The following is a 21,426-nucleotide window of genomic DNA, read 5'->3' on the forward strand; positions in this document are numbered from 1 at the left end:
GAGATGAAGTTCTGTCACCAATTAAAAGACCGAGGTTCTCTGTATTTAGGACCTTTTGGAATAAGTGATTTGAGGTCCTCATTTTCAACTATATCAACATCACCAGTAATGACATGTCCAGCTGGACTATAGTTGAAAGAAGATGAAGAAAAAGAACACGTAGGTTGATTAAGTATAAGATGGTCTATATCTAGGTACTGCAAAGTTTGTTTATAATTAAAAAAGTTTGGATGCAATAGTAGAAGTAAAGCTGTAGGAAATACAGGGTGCAGACTTGAACTTGAAATAAGTTGGAATACACGACTGAATTTACCCTTTTATGACGAAGAATGTTGCTTATGTTGACGGCATCTATTCCTTTGTTTGTAAATTTGTAAACATTTATTTCGGATATTTGAGCAGGCGAAGCTAGCGTGGGTTTTTTGTTGTTGGTTGTTTTGGGTTTTTTTAAAAAGGGGGAGAAAAGGGGATTTTTTTAAAGTTAACCTTTGAAATTTTGTCAAGTTACAGGGTGGACATTATGTACAATATTCATAAGGAGATTAGGCAAAATTGTTACTTTTATTCAGATGGAATGGGGTATATTTGAATGACAAAGGGAATAATATTTTAATTCAGAATTTAGTTGTTTCTTGAAAAGGTTACATCTAAATTCAAAGTCATTGTAAGTACACACCCTACGTATACCTGAATCGGATGTGTGTGTATATAGAATTGTATATATCATTAATTGCATATTATCATTATTTTATCATTATGTCAGAAGTAATTATGCACCTTTTCCAATATGCACTGTCGTTTGTCGGTTCATCCGAGTTCTGTCATTAGGATAAATCAGTCATTTGTCTTTTGTTAAAATATGTCGGTTTTTTTTATGATTGAAGCGATCGCGTACTTGGAACACTGGACAAATGGAGTGAATGTCTAGTTACGGGTGTTTCAGTAGATGCCATCAATCTACTTTTCTCCAAAGTGTTTCAGTGAGAGCGTGTCCCATCTTCGCGTGCTGAAATGGATTCATGACTTTCTGATTGGCAGGATACAGAGGGCCAGGGTACGTGTCAAAGACAGCCACCTGTAACGAGCGGAGTGCCACAAGGCAGATGTTTAGGGCCCGTTTTGTTTGTGGTGTATATCAATGACTTACCAAGTATTGTGAAATTGCAGTGCAAGATATATACTGATGACACCAACATTTTCGCTCGTGTGGACAAAGATGAGTTAAATTCATATCACAGGTCCAATCAGACCTGGACAGTCTCGTGACATGGGCGAACACATGGCAACTTCCGATTCAATGCGGACAAGTGCCACGCACTCCATTTGGGTGACAATAATCCCCACCATACATACTGCATGAAGAAGCACGACTGTGATGATGTCGTGAAGCGGGATATCTCCGAGATTGTAAAAGATTTATTCTAGTTCACTACAAACTCGAGTTTTCTGTCAAGTGAACAAGGCAAATCGGCTTGTGGGTCTCATTTATAAGCCATACACTTAGACAAGGTCTGCTTCAAGATGCTTTTTGTCGAACTAGCCTGAGTGCGTTCACACTGGCTCGGAACTTGGCAATGTAGCATGGTTGCCCGGACAGCAGGGCGATAAGTGTGCTAAGACGTGCGTCCAAAACTGTCCCCCTGTGATCAGTACAGAGGACGTTATTTGTCTCCGAGAGTCCCGCAACTCCATACTCCGTACGATGAGTACCATAGGATACTCCATAACGCGTAACTGCACCGTGCACGCATTTGATATATTGTGCACTCCACTACATAGGCTAGTACTTAACACCCACCGCCCACCCATCCCTAGATCTGTTCTTTAAAATTGTCGAAAATGGTATATATATATATATATATATATGTCGAAATGCGCATCTGGTGCATCAAAATTGGTACCGTATAAGTTTTACATTATGACCCCTGGGTCGAGGCCTCTGCTGGTGGACTGTTAGTCCCCGAGGGTCTCTACAGTCCAGTAGCTAAGTACTTCGTTACTAGCTTGAAAATACGGATGTATATTTAATTACTGTTATAAAATTTAGAAATTCATTTCAAAATTAAGGATTATCTCCCTCACGCATAGCTCTTATCCTTAGACGAATTTGACTCCCCCTTTTTTGGCACGCTGTTTTTAGCTATAATAGCTCTAAAACTTCATTGTTATTTCGGATTTCAAACATTTCGGTTGAGCATCACTGAAGAGACATTATTGTGTCGAAATGCGCATCTAGTGCATCAAAATTGGTACCGTATAAGCTATATATATATATACATGCCAAGAAAACCTTAGCAGTCTGAATATCGTGTAAACTCCCTGGCTTCAATAAAACCCCATTACAGGCTAATTAACTTCAAGCTGTATAGCGACCGCGGTGGCCATCGCCATAGAATAAATTTACCGTTATGTTTTCGACGACTTTCTGTCTTATCTAGGTCACTCTGTTTGAAACTAAACACAACATTCTCAATCTGCGTTAGGTCTAAGGACTTGCGTATTTTATTTGACTAATGTTATACATTTTAAAATTTTTAGTCCTACTCTCCCTTTTACCATTTATTTACATATCACATGGAAACAAAATCTCTACGAATTAACCTTAAAAAACAACAACCCATCTTTAAGTAAAATGCTAAATTCCATCAATGATAATTTAGCGATAGAAAAATGCAATATAAAAGTGTTTGTACATTGTGATAGGGGAGGAAATAACTTAGTTTTTGTTTGTTCATGGATTCAGTGACATCGATTTCGAGAATAGAAATAATGCTATTTAACGAAAATGCAAAACTCCTTCATTGGACTTGGCATATTTGTTTATTTCTTTAAATCATCATAAACATGATTATACACTAATGATATCATTTTAATGAATCATTTCAACCAGAGATGTAAATAATGGTATTTATGTCTCTGTTTTAACATTTTTCAACCACAAACATTTCAGTCCTACCCACCCAGTTCCAATGATCTCTTTCCGTAATTAAGCAAGAATTGGTGGGAAATTACAAACGGCGCGGCATGTATTGTTCATAGTTAAAAATTAATTTTAGTGTGGATTATATTCTCAATAATCTTAAACCGAAACGTACACCACCAGTGTTACAAGCACACCGTGAATTGTCTGTTGAGGCGCAAGATATCCCAGACGTTTCCACTGCTGGTAACCCTGCAAGCTTACTAGATCCGCGCCCACTTCGAATTCGGCAAACTCAGGTAAAACCCGATTCTTATTCCTCATTGTATATTATCCTTATCAATGTATATCACATAGATATTCTCGAGATCTGTTGTCTTTAATTAGTAGAACCTTATATAACTAAAAATGTTATATCCGAGGTGGCGGATCAAATATTCACAAGATGATTTTGAGTACTTCGACTACTACTGAAAATTCTACTTGTGCTCTCTAGTCTATAATTTGAAGTGTGCATTGTGCATGTATCAACAAAATCTGTAACTTTCTCGAATAATATGCAAATAATAATTTTTTGTCAAATCAGAGACCTATTATATTAATATATTAATTTTATGTTTCTGTCAAATGCTAAACAATGTTTTATTTCAAAATAGGAGCAAAATAATACCAATGCACCGATAATTGAAGTTCAACATCAGGGACGAAAACCAAGACCTGTCAAAGCTTTTGAAGATTTGAAATGTACGGCGAGAAGAATGAGGAGGAGAAAATATGAAGAGGCGTTTAGAAATGCTTCCAAGTTATCCCCTAGTTAACTTTTGTACTTTTAGATCCTTCAGCTCTACTGTATAATTGTTTACTTATAATCATTCTAGAATGAATGTTAAGCCGGCGTTACTTTATTTTTTGTAAATATATCATACTAAGTATAATTAAGTTTATGATCTCTTATTATTTAGTTTGATTCATTCTAGTATAATGAAAGTATATAGAAAAGTTAGTAATATTTATATACGTGTTATAAAATACATATATAGATTAATAAAAAATTTCCTCTTGTTTTTTTTGGCTCATACTTAGAGTTGATAGTCTCTTCCCATTCTCCAAACCTTTTGGGTTTTTTCTTAATTCTTTTTGTCATTGTATCCTCTATCTGAACAATCCTTGAAAGTGTGCATTTAGGCAGCAGAATTTTGAGATAAGCTCAGCGACAAGAATTTGAGGTAATAAAACCATGGTAACACTGACCCCCTGCTGCACGGACAGAGTAGCCATCACTTATCTAAACTGCGGGTCACTAATTTCTAACGGTTCTCCTACACTGTCGATTTTGGTTGGGGATTTCTCGGCATGTATATATATATATATATATATATATATATATATATATATATATATATATTCTATTAGTCTATAATAGATATTGAAATAAATATCTTCAAATCATTCTTAAATGATAATAAAAAATCTTTTATAAGTATGAATTACAATCATTCATAATGAATTTAACATTGTCTTTGTGCCGCGAAATATTTCATATTTAATAGTCGGGATCGTGATCCTCAGAATAACGGTTAGACTATGTTATTGATGTATGATGTATACTATCTGAAATCGATGGCTTCTTTTCAGCATCATGATCATTTGGATGGTGAATGACTGTGGTAAGGTAAACGTGAGTATCACATTAAATATTCAGTCTGAATGAAGTAGTCTTAATAATTCAACACATTTCTGATATTGCAGGCCAAATCAGTTAAGATAGGCCTCGGTATTATTTTTAATGTCACTATTCACATGGTGTACGGTGTCCTGGTTACCATGACAACATATTTTTTTGGTTGTAAATAAACAGTAAGTAAACAGGACTGGTCCGAGATTCAACTCTGGTGCCCCTTTTTTTTTTATAATGTATGTAGGGGAGCATATATCTCATTATCCTAGCATCTTTATTAGCATCTTTATGGGTTAGCACTCTGATGCTAGCTGCAACACTGTACCTCTCTGAGAAAATATTGGGACAGATCAGAGCTACAGTTCCACCCTGATAAAAACCTTCGATTTACGGAACACAAATAAATGCGCATAGTTGAGGCCTCATATCGTTTATTCTTGTATTGCTACGTCAACGAACTAAATCATTAAGAGCTGCGAGTTTTCGGGTCGTATGGAGCTTTAATGTAAGAATGTTCGGTATGCTTGAATGCAAGTATCGTAGGATAATATGTTGGAAATTTTTTATATACTAAATTTATGAGACGGCAATACAAGAATACAACGATATGAGGCCTCAACCATACGCAGCTTTTTGTGTCCGTAAATTGAAGGTTTTTATAAGGGGTGGATCTGTAGCTCTATAATATTTTCTCAGAGAGCTCTGCAGCTACTCAGGCGCTTACACCAGATCTCAGGACAGTCTCTTATAAATGTTATAATTCAGTTCTGGAAATTTTTGCTGAGCTCTGATAGGTTACTGCGATATGTTGATGGTATTGCTGTTAGTGTAAGTATGGTAACATGTAACTATGTATTGTATATTTGGTCAACTTTTAGGGCTGAAACGATACGCCCCCTTCATGATATGATACATATTGCAATACTTGTGCCACAATTCAATACTTTCAATATGATACCATTTACAGAAAAGACCATTAATAACATTGAAGAAAAATTTAATTACCAAGATTCACATTCATAATTTTGAAAGCAAAATGTTTCTAAATTGCCAAACAGTAAGATGCTGTTTGGCTCTGTAGTTTAAACTGATAAAGTTCATCATTATTTTTGTAAGACTCAAGGCAAACAACAGTCTGAAAGTTATTCGACGCTATTTTGTCCCTCATGTAGGTAAAAATGATAAGTACAGGCTGAACCTGGTGTATTTTACTGAACCTGTTTGTAATAAACATATTGAACCGAATATTGAGGCAATGAATCGAACATTGAATTGAGCGTGTATATTGAACAGTATCGATATTTTGGTGAATCGTTTCAGCCCTATCAACTTCTGTAGTAAGGCTGTCATGGTTCCACCAGGGTTTTTTTTAAAGGTCTTGATTTCAAGGGCCTGGGCCTTTCCAGTTGGGAAAAATAGCAACATTTGCATGAAATTGGGAAAAATGTTCCATGGATAAAAGGAAACCAAACCAAACCTAGGGAGATAACTAAACCAATGCATTAAGGAATAATGGACTCCTTCTGACTTACATTTAGGTCAACGTCTACCTCGTTTAAATAAGCAGACGTCAAAAAATTAGGTTTACTTAACAATTTTGAAGCAAAAATTGTAATCTGTGGGCCTCCGATGATTTATGAACAACTCTGCTTTTATTTGGTTCAAACTATATTTATTAAATGAAGCATTACATGAAACATACAAACAGATGCAAAATTAACAGGATTCGGAAACAAGTGCCAGCACTTATATAAATCCGTCTCCTATTTTACATTAATAAATCAGAATCATGTTATGGTTATGGCAATAACATACATATGCGATTCGTCATTTACATGTACATACAAAATAATGATAAAACAATGGTGATGATAATGTGTGATGGGGTTGTGTGAACATTTCAACATCATTTAGAACATATACAAAAGGGAAATATTAGAATGCAAGCGAAAGTATTGCTAATATATCAGGTTTTATAGGGTGCAGCAAATCTTTTACTTAATAATAAATTTATGTACTGATTGAAATATAGTTATGTTTTCAGATACTGATAAGTGTGAATTTCCAAAAAGCAGAGTGTTTGTGTTAATGTTACACAATTGTGTTAGATTTAAAAGATACCTGGCCCTGAGTTGATGGTACAATGGACATTCTAAGAGATAATGTTTGCCGTCTTCTACTTCACCACATAAGCATAAAGGACTGTCGACAATATTTATTGTGAATAAATGATACTTTAATGAACTGGAATTCATTCGTAGACGTGCATGTAAAATTTTATTTCTGTCATTGTTTGGGAATTTTAAAGCAAAAATTGGGGAAAATACCTGTTTTTTAGCATTGGGAATGGGGCCTTATTTCAGCCCCCTTACAGATCCTTAAAAAAATCCCTGGGTTCAGACAGTTTTCAATTTGGTTCAGGAGAGAAATCAGGGACTCGGTTTTCGTTTGTTTTTTTTTGGTTCGGTTTTATTTTGAGTGATAAAATATCATAAGTTAATGAATTCAAGAATAATGAGGTCCCTGAAGTAATTGTTTTTCTGTTGAAATTCTAATGCATGATTTTATACAGCAAAATGATAAGAAATATTTATTTACAGATGACATTATGTACAAAACAACAGGCAACATAAGCTCTACACACAAACAAAGTGAGGTCAATAGGGGTTCCAGTTTAATGCAATGTTTGACCTTTAAAGCATTTATTTGATTTTGAATTTTTGTTGAAATTGGTCATTCAAGTAAGTGTTTGGATGATTGACCTACTTTTTGGAAAAAATAGGTCAAAGTTTTCCTGGCTTTTTTTTCATTACGGATAGAGATATTGCCCTGATATTTAGTTAAAGGCTTCCTCTCAGAGGAATATAATTTCAGTTTGCATTTCAGTTGGATTGGTCCATCCCTGACCTACTTTTTGGAAAAAATGGGTCAAACAGTTTTCCGGGCTTTTTTTCATTACGGATAGATATTGCCCTTATATTTAGTCAAAGGCTTCCTCTCGGAGGAAGACAAGTGCAGTTAACATTTCAGCTGGATTGGCGCACTTTGGCCTACTGTACTTTAGGGGTAGAAGTAGGTCAAACAGTTTTCCAGATTTTTTTTTGGTATGGTCACAGGTATTGCTCTGAAATTTAGTCACAACCCCCCTCTCAGAGAAATACATAATCAGTTCACATTTCAACTTAATTGGTGCACCATAAAAGACCTACTTTAGAGCTAAAAGTAGATCAAATGGTTTCCTGGACTTTTTATCATCATAGATAGATATTGCACCGACATTTTGTCACAACCTCACTCTCAGAGAAATACATAATCCATTTATATGTCAGATGGATTGGTGTTCCATGCCCCACTTTAAGGCTTTTCTATTCAGAATGTGTGTTGTATCAATTCAGAGTGCATAATATGCTTCCAGGTTGAATTTCACTGTCCGACGGGCGTATATTGTACCGTTTGTTGAATTTCACTGTCCGACGGGCGTATATTGTACCTTTTGTTGAATTTCACTGTCCGACGGGCGTATATTGTATATTGCGGTACTCTTGTTCTTTACTGTCTTTGGTAATGGTCCCAAGAAGTCTATATGAACCTTTTCCATCGGATAGCTGACCTGGTAGGACTTTAGGTCTACCCAGTTTGGTAATGGTCCAATTTTGTTCTTGGCAGAAATTCCACATGTGAGTAGATAGCCCCATAAATTGCTTGTCATCCTCCACTGTTAGAATCCTCTTAGTTCTTTTGTTTGATGAACAGAGCTACATTGTAGGTATATCATGCCCTAAACGCATCACTTCTTGAATGCAATGATTTGGGTACAAGCAAACGCAAGGGCTCATGGGATTCCTCTGGTAGTCTCCCTTTGAATCATCCGTTGGGAATCCGGGTTAGAATAGGTCCCCAGTACCCACAAGGCTTTTCTATTCAGAATATGTGTTGTATCAATTCAGAATGCATAATATGCTTCCAGGTTGAATTTCACTGTCCGACGGGCGTATATTGTACTACAGTACTCATTTTTTGTTGGCCTTATTAGAACAACATGGTGTCAAAATCTAAAGTGTGGCTTGATTTATTAAAACAATGACAGTATGTAGGATTTAAAATACGCCAAAGGATCAACATCATCTATGACAAAACATTTATATTGAAAGCATGGAATGGAAACAAGTAGAAGTGGCAATGCTTCTAGTATGGAGATGAAGTCTAAACAAGAGGTCACATCTTCAAGTAATTGGTTTTCGTATGTCGTTGTCTGTCGTGCGTGAACAATTGAACATTTTTAACTTCTTCTTAAATTGTTTTCAAATTTGGTATGAATCATCATTCGGACAAGGGGGACATAAATTTATGTGTAAAACACTTAAATAACATCTTCTTTAGTGCTATTGATACTAAATTGAAAGTAAATAGATATTTAGAAAGAACAGGTAGTTTTGATGATCCCAGGGGTAGGGGTTTTGGTATCAGGGTGGGGCCAAAATGGTCAGTTATTAAATGTGTGAACAATAGACATTTTTAACTTTTTCTTGATAACTATCATTCCAATTCTTTTCATATTTGGTAAGAAACATATTTGGAACAAAGGGAACATAAATTGTAAATTTCAGGATTCCTGCACCCCTGGGGCCTTAGGGGCGGGGCAAAAACTGCCAAAATTTGACCAATTTCCAAAAATCTTCTTCTCAAGAACCACACACATGTAAGAAAAGCTAAATGCATGGTGATGTAGAGAAGGAAGGCCTCTACCACAATTGTAAATTTCATGATCCCAGGATAGGGGTTCTGACCCCAGGGCGGGGCCAAACTTGTTATATAGTGTTTATGTGAATTTAGCTTAGATATTCAGAACAGGAAATTTTTTCTAGATTTCATAGCCCATGGAAGTAGTGATATTTTTTCACTAGTATTCAGGTGACCAATAAGGCCTGTGGGCCTCTTGTTGATTTTAACATAGCTATTTAGACCCGAACCGAAATACCCGAACCCAAATTAAATATCCTAAACCGACCCCACCAGAAATTTGTTTGGAACCGTATGTGACAACCCTACCATTCCTTGGGTACCAGAATTACTTTTCTGCTTTTAAAAATCTTCTTCTCAAGGAGCTGAAATTTACATGAAAGCTTCCTGATATATTGCAGATTCAAATTTGTTAAAATCATGGCCCCCGGGGGTAGGATGGGGCGACAGTAGCTAGGGGATCAAATATGAAGGAAAAATCTTTAGAAATCGTCTTCTCAAGAACCACTAGGCTAGGAAAGTACAAATTTACATGAAAACTTCCTGACATATTGCAGATTCAAGTTTGTTAAAATCATGCCATTCGGGGGTAGGATGGGACCACAATAGGCGATCAAAGTTGTACATACAATTATATAGAGAAAATCTTTGAAAATCTTCTCAAGAACCACATGGCCAGGAATGTACAAATTTACATGAAAGCTTCCTGAAATAGTGCAGATTCAAGTTTGTTAAAATCATGCCCCCCCCCCCCCCCCCATCCCCAATAGGGGATCGAAGTTTTATGTACAAATATATAGAGAAAATCCTTAAAAATCTTCTTCTCAAGAACCATTAGGCCAGAGAAGTTTACATTTACATGAAAGCTTCCTGACATAGTGCAGATTCAAGTGTGTAAAAACCTTGGGCCCCCTGGGAGTAGGTTGGGTCCACAATAGGGATAAAAGTTTTAGATGCAAATATATAGAGAAAATCTTTAAATATGGGCCAAGGTGACTCAGGTGAACAATGTAGCCCATCGGCCTCTTGTTTACATGATTGCATGTTTTGTCAGATAATATTTAGCTCCAGACACAATAGACAAGTGTGAGTTACACAATGTAATTATGCTGTCCTCAGGTCCAGTATTTGTATATCCGTATTGATGATACTACTTGCAGAGGTGTAATTTAAATGATGTATTTATTACCAAAATGTGTCATCGTCTTTATCAAAACGACTTCAAATGTGATTCATGTTTTTTATTTCCTGCAATCCAGAAGACAATCCCCTGTGGGTTCTCCAGACTTGTTGTCTGCTGGCCCTACTGATCTCTTCCTGGTGGAAGCCATTTTACATAATGACTTCAAACCCCAATTTGTCAAAACAACTCACCAATAATTGTTAACACTTACTTTGATAACTTACCTGTAATGTACATAGCAATTGGCATTGTTTACATAGATCCAAGCTTGTGTTGCAAACTGGAAATTGTGTGAACTAATATACAAAATTGAGAGATTTTCGGGTTTGACGAAAATCGGGTGTACTCGTATGACCCGCTGGGTCATAAAAAAAATCGGGTTATGGGTAAAAAATTGGGCGTAACCCAACATAATTGGGTGAGTTGGCAGCTATGCCCTGATCTAATTGTGCATTCTTCACCATTCTGCTGTGTCTAATAGGAATCTTCCATTTGACACTGGGATTGCAATTACCGAGGGGTTACATATTGTCAAAGGCATCTTGTTCCTGTTCACCCCAATGGAACAACTTATCAGTCAAGGCTTACACAGGCTCTGCAACCTTGGAAATCCCAGGAATATAGCTTTCATGATAATTGGCATTCCTAAGAATTGTTCCACTGCTTTGCTATTCCTATGTATTGCTGTCGCATCTCAGATCCTTTCGGGCTCACTCTACTGCTCAGTTACTCCACACTTTGCTTAAACAGTTCTCATTTCAGGGCTTAAACTTCAAATGATACTGCTGGAATCGATTGAACACTTCTCAGAGGTTAGCGTTGTAGCCTCAAGTACAAAGTTGTCATCTTTTTTAAAAAGGTAAAACAATTTTCCAATTAAGTTGATGAAGCACTAGGTTTATAACTTAAATGCAAAAGTCACTGATGCATTGCAAAGACCAAACCACATACAGTAGGCTGAAGTTTTATCTAATTTTGACAACCACTGGTTGCCAAGCACTCCTCAGTAAAAGGTAAGGGATGTGCAGCTTTCACTGTCACTTTATTGAGTGCATGATAATTGACACCATCAAAGTTAGCCATCGTTTTTGTGAACTAGCACAGGCGTTGAGGCCTAATCTGATGATGAAAGTTGAATCATGCTAGCCGCTAGCATTTTTTCTAAATGTGCCTCATCATTCTGGAAGGCGGTTGGTGTCCTTCTCATCCTCTGCTTGATGGGTCTTGCATCCCCAGTATCAATTGAGTGCTGGATTGCTGTAAAATTATCTAAATCCCGATCACTGCTTGGGAAAAATGTTGGAAAATTCCTTTACTAAGTCTACAGCTTCCTCAACCAGGTCTGGTGGTGCACACATCTAGACATTCTGTATCAATTCCACGAGATGCTGGTAGCTTGGTCCATCTTTGGAAGAAGTAACATTCTTTGAATTAGGCCCAAACTTCATCAGCAGGCGTTGCTGTGCCTAACAATTTGCCTTTCTTAACCACACAGGTGTCTCCTGACAGGTTCAAAATGCAGTTTCCCTGACTTTTCAGTACTGTTGTATGCTTGAGAAACTACAACTCCCGTTGGAAAGTTCATCACTGGTTCTACAATAAAATCACTAACTTCAGAGTCCAAAGCACAATCAGACACTGTGGGGTGTTAAGGGTACTCTGCACATAGACATGGCTTTAACTCCATTTCTAGTGTCTGTTGCCATTATCTGTCAGTTCCCTTCTCTGAATTGTATTTCTCTCCCAGTACTACCAAGAATCACACAGTGGCATGTTTAAAAATCTATACCTAGCAGCATGGAATCTGCAAGGTCACTCGCATAAACTTGATTCTGGTAGATTTCAACCCCAATAGTAATGTCTAGTTCTCCCAAGATAAGCAGCTGTCATTCCAGCATCCTCACCAGCCAAGTTTACTTGTGTGTAAATTCAGTATCTGTGGTTGATGTTGCATAGCCCGGTACACACTTGATGTTGCATAGCCCGGTACACACTTGATGTTTCATAGCCTGGTACACACTTGATGTTTCATAGCCCGGTACACACTTGAAAACACTAGAGTGATCTCAGCAACTGTTGCTTCCACCAACACACCATTCACTGTCACTAAAAATTCTCAATGCTCTCCCTCCAGTTACTCCTTGGCTTGCACGAACACTGACTACCCCATAAATGTAGACAGATCTACAAAGCTCATCTGGTGGGTCAATGATTGACCCTCCACCCTTTCACTGTCAGAGTTAGGTCCCTTTGCTTTCTGTGCACAATTTCTAACAAGATGACCTGGCTCCCCACAGCTGAAATAAGTCTTGGGACTAGTGATACTTTTCACTAGTACTCAGGTGACCGATAAGGCCTGTGGGCCTCTTGTTAAGTGATATCCACATGAAATGATCAGCTCCTTCCAAACATGCCTATTTTTCTGAAACCACACAAGAACTGATATTCCAAATTGATAAATACTTCACTATGATTATGAGCAATGAAATACAAATGTATTTAATTATTGTATATTTCATGTAAACTACAGTTTGGATTTTGAATTTCAGGGTTGAGCTGTGATTTTTTTTATATTTCATAGATCTTTAAATGAGTAAACAGAAATGCGGTGTTCAATAATTAACATAAAAATAAATTATCACTTCATTTAGGACAAAATATTTTGTTCTTAACATATGCAAGCAATGAAATGAAATCATTGTATTTTAATTGACTGATAAACATTAAGGAATTAATTACTCAGTATGGGTTGATCCTATAAATTTCTCAGGTTGCCCAATTTCTTTACTATAAACATGTAGTTTATGACATATTACAATCTAGGTCAACCGACAGCATCATGCACATGACATTTACCATCACAAAAACAGTGAATTCTGCCATCATGGGAATTTATTGATTTTATCCTCAGTGCCTACACTCAAGATATTGAGCAGTCAACCATTTTCTGGAATCTGTGGTCCTGTGTATATGTTAAGGTGAAACCATTTGTTGATGTCTACAGGGAGATCACCAACACTGTATGAGATACATGTGAGTATAAATTATATTTTTAAATGACTGTATTGATTTGACAATTTGCTCAGTGATATCTGACCATGTAACCAAAACAGTATAAATTGAATTATGTATGCCATGCATGGTTAGGTTTTATTCTATAAGAAGATGACATACCACCTTTTAACCTAGTGGTTGAAGGCTTAATGTGTGAGGTTTTTTCCATCTTCTGTTTTTTGTTTACCATTGTAAGGTATATGGATTTGTCATATAACCATTTTGATTTTTATCTGTAACTACTAATTCCTAATTTGATAATTTGCTATACATGATATAAATAGTATCTTTTCATGAGGACTGAAAGGTTAGGACCAGAACCTTAAAAAAAGGAAAGCATCTTTAAAAAGCTCCTTTTCTTCTGGTCATTTTGCTCCAATGACATCTTATAGGCATTGTGTGCATTTAGATTATAACAAACAATAAGTTAGAATTGTAAGTTGGGTATGTCTGGGAGGGGACATGTTTAAATCTTCACTCATATCACAATAAGCAGCTAAAGTGGACAATCTGAGTGCATGTTTATAATGATCGAGCCCTCAGATCACCAGAATTTCCTTATATCTCGATCTAGACAATAGTCTAACCAGAAGAACAACCAGTGTGGGTAAGTAACCATGATTTATCATGTACAGAGAACAAAGCATATGTATAGGCAATGAATAATTACATAGATAGAAATCACATGAAGAGAGATCTTGGTTAACCTCCTAATATACTTCTACATCACTACTACATATATATACTGATTAACATAAGTAAGAATTGTTGTTTTTTTTTGTTTTTTTTTTTTAGAATAACAGCATTTCTAAAATCCCATCTGTTTTGGAACAAACGAGTTTAGAAGTACAATAAAACTGCTTATTAACCGCTAAGCCTTTGCCTTGATGAATTATTTGAAAGTGATGCTATCCTAGAATTTCAAATACCGAAGTAGGGAATTGCTTTGAGCATTGATTGGCTAATGAAATTGTTATGATTTGAATTATGTAATTTAAAAAAATGATCAATTGTCGATTGAGAGTCCTATCCCCCCCCCCCCCCCCCCCCCCCAAGTCCCATCAGTGGTGCAATCAAATGTTCATATAGGGGGGAGAGGGAGGGGGGGGAGTCATAATTCCATAATTCAGCCAGGATGTACCATAGCCATTACTAAATATATTTTACAATAGTAAGCAGGGCTCGAAATTAGCGAGAAATACTCGCAAAATGCGAGTACATTTGAAAAATAGCGAGTAAAAATAGTGGATGCTTGAAAATTTTAGCGAGTGGTGATTTACAAACTATGATCGTATCATATCCGTTTCATATGGTGATGCGCTATTCATTTTTCTTAAACTTGCACTCTGAATCATACAAACGCTTACAGGAACGACCGATTTCAACAACTGTTTCTATCCGGATTTTTCTTTTATGATTTTTTAAGAAACTCGGAGTCAAACAACTGCTTTAGAGGTCGAACATCGCATTTTAATGAAAAATATATGCATGTGCCATGAGTCCTGTTCACCTATAGGGGTGATTAAATTAAATTCCAAGTATGAGGTTTTTGTTATTCGTTTATCTAAAAAAAAAAAAAATAATAAGATCGGAGTCTGTTTTATCAAGTCTTCCTGTAGTTATTTTTATCAGAATCATGAGAATGTCCTATCTAAATTTGTCATATTGAGGTCGGGTTGTAGTGATGACACGAGTGCATTGCTCACCGCTTAGACGATTATCAAAAAAGTTTATGGGGCTCGTTATCGTACTGCTAATAAAACCATGAGTTCGGGATTCGCTTTGAAAAATCACTAGTGAAAACCCTGATGTGGCATGAAATTGGAAGACTGGATTTAAACAGGTTGTGGATCAAGAGACCTAAACATTGCACCATATGACTGACGTAACTTACTGTCTTGTCCAAACGATGCCTGTTGACTCACTAGTCTCAGTAATGATGAGGGAAATCATTGATTTAAAAAAAAACATATAAAAAAAAAAAGCACTGCTTAAATATTTTTATTTTAGCTTGAAGGTTTTCATTTTAGCCTGTGGATTTTTTACCCACAGGCTAAAATTAGCCTGTGGTAGAAAAAGTTAATTTCGACCCCTGAGTAAGTAACTTTTTATTGTTTAGAGAGGTCTGAAAAGTAGCTCCACCCTTGGGAGGCCCCAGTTTGTATCCCTACAGCACCAAATTTAAGGTGGAAAATGATGGTTCTAGGCGTCCCTCCTTACCTGCATACTCCTTTTGTGGACTCTTAAAAAAACCAAAAGAAAAAACAACCAAGATTCATGTTTCTTCAAACCATGATCTTTGTGGCCAGAGTGGGGCCACAATGGATCATAAAAGTTTGATACTGGAATATACAGGAAAATTCTTTTAAAATTTTCTGAAACCACAAGGGTATACAGTTTGTCTAGTCCTCATGCAGTGTATAGGTTCAAGTGTGCAGTTCACACCATCACCCAGACTGAGAGTGGGGGGTTAAAGTTTTACATAGGAATATATTACACTTTTTATTTGAACATTATGAAAATCAAGTTTTTTGACACCATGACCCAAGTATGGCTGTTGTGGGGTCATGCAGGCTTAAATACCCAATTTTAAGTTAACACCCCCAAATTTTACCTGTATGGTGATCAATGGTAGGCAGCCTGTCAATCAAACTTTTAACAATAGATCTCAGGTGGAGTGACATCTGCAGAGACTGGTATGAAGGGACCCCAGAAAGGTGTTTTGATGACAATAGCAGCCTATAATTACTGTCATTCTTTAGATCTTGAGGAAGCCCAGTATACCTGAGTTTTGATAGCATTGACCTGTCCACAACTGCCATTTTCTCATAATTCAAAATTTTGAAAAAGACCCCTGAACAATGCAATTTTAATATATATAATTGTATTTTCTCCCTCTATATACATGTACTATAAAATAGAGAGAGAAAGAGGGTGTGTGTGTAGACTGTGTCAGCTACCATTAGGAATACATGTACAACCAATATACAATCACAGTGACCACATAAACTCTGCAGACACCCCTGAGATAGGTCCTGTGTATATCAAAACTATATACAACACCCTGAGATAGGTCCTGTGTATATCAAAACTATATACAACACCCTGAGACAGGTCCTGTGTATATCAAAACTATATACAACACCCTGAGCTCTTGGCCATGTGAATAACAATGACCATAGATGAGCTCTGATCACAGCCAGTGATCTTTGAAGAAACCCTTTGGTATTTTTTTGCTTCTATCAAAAGTTAACCAGCCCTGCTAAAACATCTAGTCTTGAGTTTTTGTTACAATGCAGAGTAGTTTACTTTGCTATGACTGTATTGATTTTTAAACTGAATCATATAGAAACTATGCAGTTAGTGTTTATTTCAGGAGTTTTACTATAAGGGATAGTCCCCCTATATATAGATGCCTTCATATCTGAGGGGTCTTTGTAATGGGTAAATAAAAAACAGACTTCTCTGTTATGCAGTTAAGTGTAACCATACATTCTGAACAGCTTTATTTACTGCAAATTTGATTCAGATACCAAGGAAACAATAGAAAAACACCTGACCTGAACAAGTACCTGTTAGATGAATATTGATTAAGGGAGGATCCAAAAACCTTTCTAAAGGAGATGAAAAAAAGAGAGGTCTAGATGGCATTTTCCTACCAAAAAGGAAAGGGGAGGGGTTAAAGTCCCCTAAATGTTTTAAGACCCAACAAAAATACCATATGGTTTCTTCAAGGATCACTGGATGTGGGCGGAGCTCATCTATGGTCATTGTTATTTACCTGGTGAAGACATCAGGGTGTAGTGTATAGTTTTGATATACACAGGACCTGTCTCATGGCCCTCTGGAGAGTTTCTGTGGTCATAGTGTTTGAATAATGGTTGTATTCCTAAGGGTAGCTGACACACAGTCTACACCCACCCCCTATTTCTCTCTTACTCTCAGTCATTGACTTATTGAATAATTTCTGTTATAAATATAGAGGTATCATAAATTGATGACATAAATTATTTCAATAAGTTACAAGTTTTGGAAATTAATGTACAAATTATTGTTTGATTTCTGTCAGATTGTGTAATTTATAATACATGTATATAGAGGGAAAAAAATTACAATTGAAATTGCACTATTCAGGGGCCTTTTTTTTAAAAACAATTGAATTACAAGAAAATAGCAGTTGTGGACAGGTCAATGCTATCAAAACTCTAGAATACAGGGCTTCCTCAAGATCTAAAGAATGCCTATAAGTACTGGCTGTTATTGTTATCAAAACACCTCTCTGGGTCAACCCCATGCCAGACCACAGTTTCTGCAGATGTCACTCCACCTGAGATCTATTGTTAAATGTTTGATTGACAGTCGGCTTACATTTTGGGGGTGTTAACTTAAAATATTTCAATTTCAAAATATTATTGTACAATAGTATACATTTGTCATCAGTAGTGACTATTGAATAGGTAATGGGGTGGTGGAAATTCAACCAATGTCTTCATGACAAATGTATACTATTGTACAATAATATTTTGAAATCGGAATGTTTAAAATCTCTTTATTTAATAAAAAAAAATCAGTTTAGCAGAAAGTAGGGGGGTGGGGGATCAAAAGTCAGAGATCTACAGATCAACCCATTGCATGAATTTACTAGGAATGCAATTTAATTCATTTTAAAAGAGCAAAAAAGTATGTTACTAACAATTATTTTTTCATCTATTGCTCAAAAGGAAGTGATCCATTGTGACATTCTTAGTAATTAATGAACAAAATAATGAGGAATAATGTTGAAAGTATATTCTAAGTTTATGGTATTCCTTGTATTATACCAACAGAATCTATAAATGAGGTTACATTGGAAGTATATTTTTAGGACCTTGCCATATTACGGTGCCCTATAGTAATCACACTGTCAGTCAACATTTTCTATGACACACGATAACTTAAGTTTCCTTAGGGAGATTTTCATAGATTTTTTACATAATACTTGGAGAAGGCAAGAAAGCCCATTTTAACTCACCTGAGCCAAAGGCTCAAGTGAGCTTTTCTGATCAGTCTGTTGGCCGTAGGCGTCAGCATAAATTTTCCCATTTTCATCTTCTCCAGAACCACTGGGCCAATTTCAACCAAACTTGGCACAAAGCATCCTTTGATGAAGGGGATTCAAGTTTGTTCAAATGAAAGGTCATGCCCCCTTCAAAAGGGAGATAATCACAAAAATGCAAAAATAGGGTGGGGTCATTTAAAAAATTTCTTATCAAGAACCACTGGGCCAGAAGAGCTGAAATTTACCAGAAATCTTCTTAACAAAGTGGAGATTCAAGTTTTTAAAAATCATAAACTCTGGGGTGAGGAAGGGGCCACGATAGGGGATCAAAGTTTTACATGCAAATGTATAGGGAACCAGACTTGGCACAGAGCATCCTTAGATGAAATTAGTAAATATGAAAGGCCATAAAAACTAATATGGAAATCTTTATTTCTCTGATTTCACCTTTTGTTCCTCTAATGCACAACAGGACCTGGAGATTCAGATCATTCTATCAAAAGTATACTGTAATGATTTCATCCTCTTGGGTGTGTCATTGTATTTTAGAATTATCAAACATAAAGGAGGTTTTGAGTAAATATAAATCTGAATTAATGACTAAGAGACAGAGGGGGAGGTAACTCTTTGTTCTGACCATTATATGGGTATACTAAGAGTAAAATAAGAGGACCATGTGCCTTAACGGTCATCTGAGGATACACGTTTTTGATCTTTAGAAATCACTTTTTTATTTGTGTGCTTTTTATACCTTAATTAACATATAGCATATGATAATTAATAAATTTGTAGTAAAGTTTAATAATTAAGTTTGATAATTAATGATATTCTAGTCATTACCTTTGAAAAGTTTTTTCTAAACCAAGCTGCCTGTATAATGATAGTTTTGCTCAAGCTCAATTGTTAGAAACTGCTGCTCAGGTGAGTGATGTGGCCCGTAGGCCTCTTGTTGATTTTCAGATATATTGGCTTTGTTATTACGTAGTTATGGGACTTTAATTTTTTTAACAGTAACAGCACTTTCTATGGCACACAAACTTGAAAGTAATTGTAATGAGAAGATTTTCATAGAACTTAAAGGTAATGCTCAAATTAGGAAGAGGAAGATCCCTTCTGATTTTCAGATTTGTCATTACAGCAATATGGGAATAATTACTGGTAGAAGGTAAGTCATACTGTATTTAAATGAGGGGTTTTTGAGAGTTGAAAAAAGTCCCAGGAGGCACTTATAGGGGTTTGGGCACTCATTAGGATGAATGTGGTTATAACCTAATTTTTTTGGGCACTCAATAGGATGAATGTGATAATAACCTAATTTGACTTGAGATGTTTTCTTAAATTCTAAACATAATTCTCCGATTAGGCAGAAGACCCCATTAGATTTTCAGATTTCTGTACATCTGTCTGTCCATCAATACTTTTGCCATAAAAGACTGTGGTCTCGGAGCACTTACCTACCTGCAGGATTATGATATGATGGCTGATGTGGTCAGGGGTCGAAATTAACTTTTTCTTCCACAGGCTAATTTTAGCCTGTGGGTAAAGATCCACAGGCTAAAATGAAAACCTACAAGCTAAAATAAAAATAAGGAAGCAGTGCTCTTTTTTCATATTTTTCTTTTAAATCAATGATTTTCCCCACCATTACTGAGCCTAGTGGGTCAACAGGCATCGTTTGGACAAAACACTAATTTACGTAAGTCATATGATGCAATGTTTAGGTCTCTTGACCATCGCACCTCTAATATTCACAACCTGTTTACTGCAGGTATAGATCCAATGTCTTCCAGTTTCATGCCACGTCAGGGTTGTAACAAGTAATTTTTCAAAGTGAATCCCAGACTCGTGGTTTATAAGCTGTGCACGATCACGAGTCCCATGATTTTTTTGTTTGTTTTTGTTTTGGGAAATCGCCTACACGGTGAGTAGTGCACTCGTGCCGTGACTACAACCCGACCTTAGTATGAAAATGAATTAATGTAGATAGAAAATTCTGATTAAATTAACTACCGGAAGACTTGAATTCCAAGTATGAGCTTTTTGTTATTCATTTATCTAACAAGAAATCGGAATTTATGTTTTACCAAGTCAATTTAATCACCCCTATAAGTAAACAGGTCTATATTTTTCATTATAATGCGATGTCCGACCTCTTAAGCATTTGTTTGATGCCGAGTTTCTTAAAAAATCATAAAAGAAAATCCGGATAGAAACGATTGTTGAAATCCGTCGTTCCTGTAAGCGTTTGTATGATTTTGAGTGCAAGTTTAAGAAAAGCGAATGGCGCATCGCGGCTTAAAACGGATACGATACGATCATGGTTTGTAAATCCCCACTCGCTAAGATTTGTGAGTGTCCACTATTTTTACTCACTATTTTTCAAATCTACTCGCAATTTGCGAGTATTTCTCGCTAATTTCGAGCCCTGGTGGTGTACTTTAATGTTAAAAAATTATTCATTATTAGCTTAGGAAGCTGTTAATTTACTGTAAACTAGCATTAATTGTAGCTTGGGCCATTACAGATGTTTCCCAAATGTTCCACATCTCCCAAGTGGTACTTTTTGTTTGAGCAAGTCCTATTGAATCATTCAATTGACACTTTATATTTTATATCAAAAATAGTATAAATTTCACTCTATTTCCTCATTTGTAAGTTGAAGTTATCCAATCAAAGTCAATCAAACAAGCTTGTGCATGCTTTATTTATGACCCTGACTATACATGTATGTCAAGAACGTTACTATAAATTTACAGTACAATTTTCAAACCAATTCATTGAAAGAAAGAGCATTTAAGTATCGTTCAATCAAA

At 36.1% G+C, this 21,426-nt stretch overlaps 1 protein-coding gene across 2 annotated transcripts in view; it reads left to right on the top strand.

Moving 5' to 3' along the window:
• The first annotated feature begins 4,465 nt into the window (after window positions 1–4,465).
• LOC125653308 (neuroglian-like) overlaps window positions 4,466–21,426 on the top strand; it is a 135,278-nt gene continuing 118,317 nt past the window's right edge. Inside the window, exons 1-2 of one of the 2 annotated variants that reach the window (XM_048882717.2) lie at window positions 4,466–4,598; window positions 13,433–13,554. In XM_048882717.2, the coding sequence (XP_048738674.2) occupies window positions 13,544–13,554 (11 nt within the window). In that variant the 5' untranslated portion in view covers window positions 4,466–4,598; window positions 13,433–13,543. The remainder of the gene's footprint in view (window positions 4,599–13,432; window positions 13,555–21,426) is intronic. The other variant, XM_048882718.2, reaches the window with a different exon arrangement.

This window comes from Ostrea edulis, chromosome 7 (genome assembly GCF_947568905.1).
Source record: "Ostrea edulis chromosome 7, xbOstEdul1.1, whole genome shotgun sequence".
Taxonomy (NCBI): domain Eukaryota; kingdom Metazoa; phylum Mollusca; class Bivalvia; order Ostreida; family Ostreidae; genus Ostrea; species Ostrea edulis.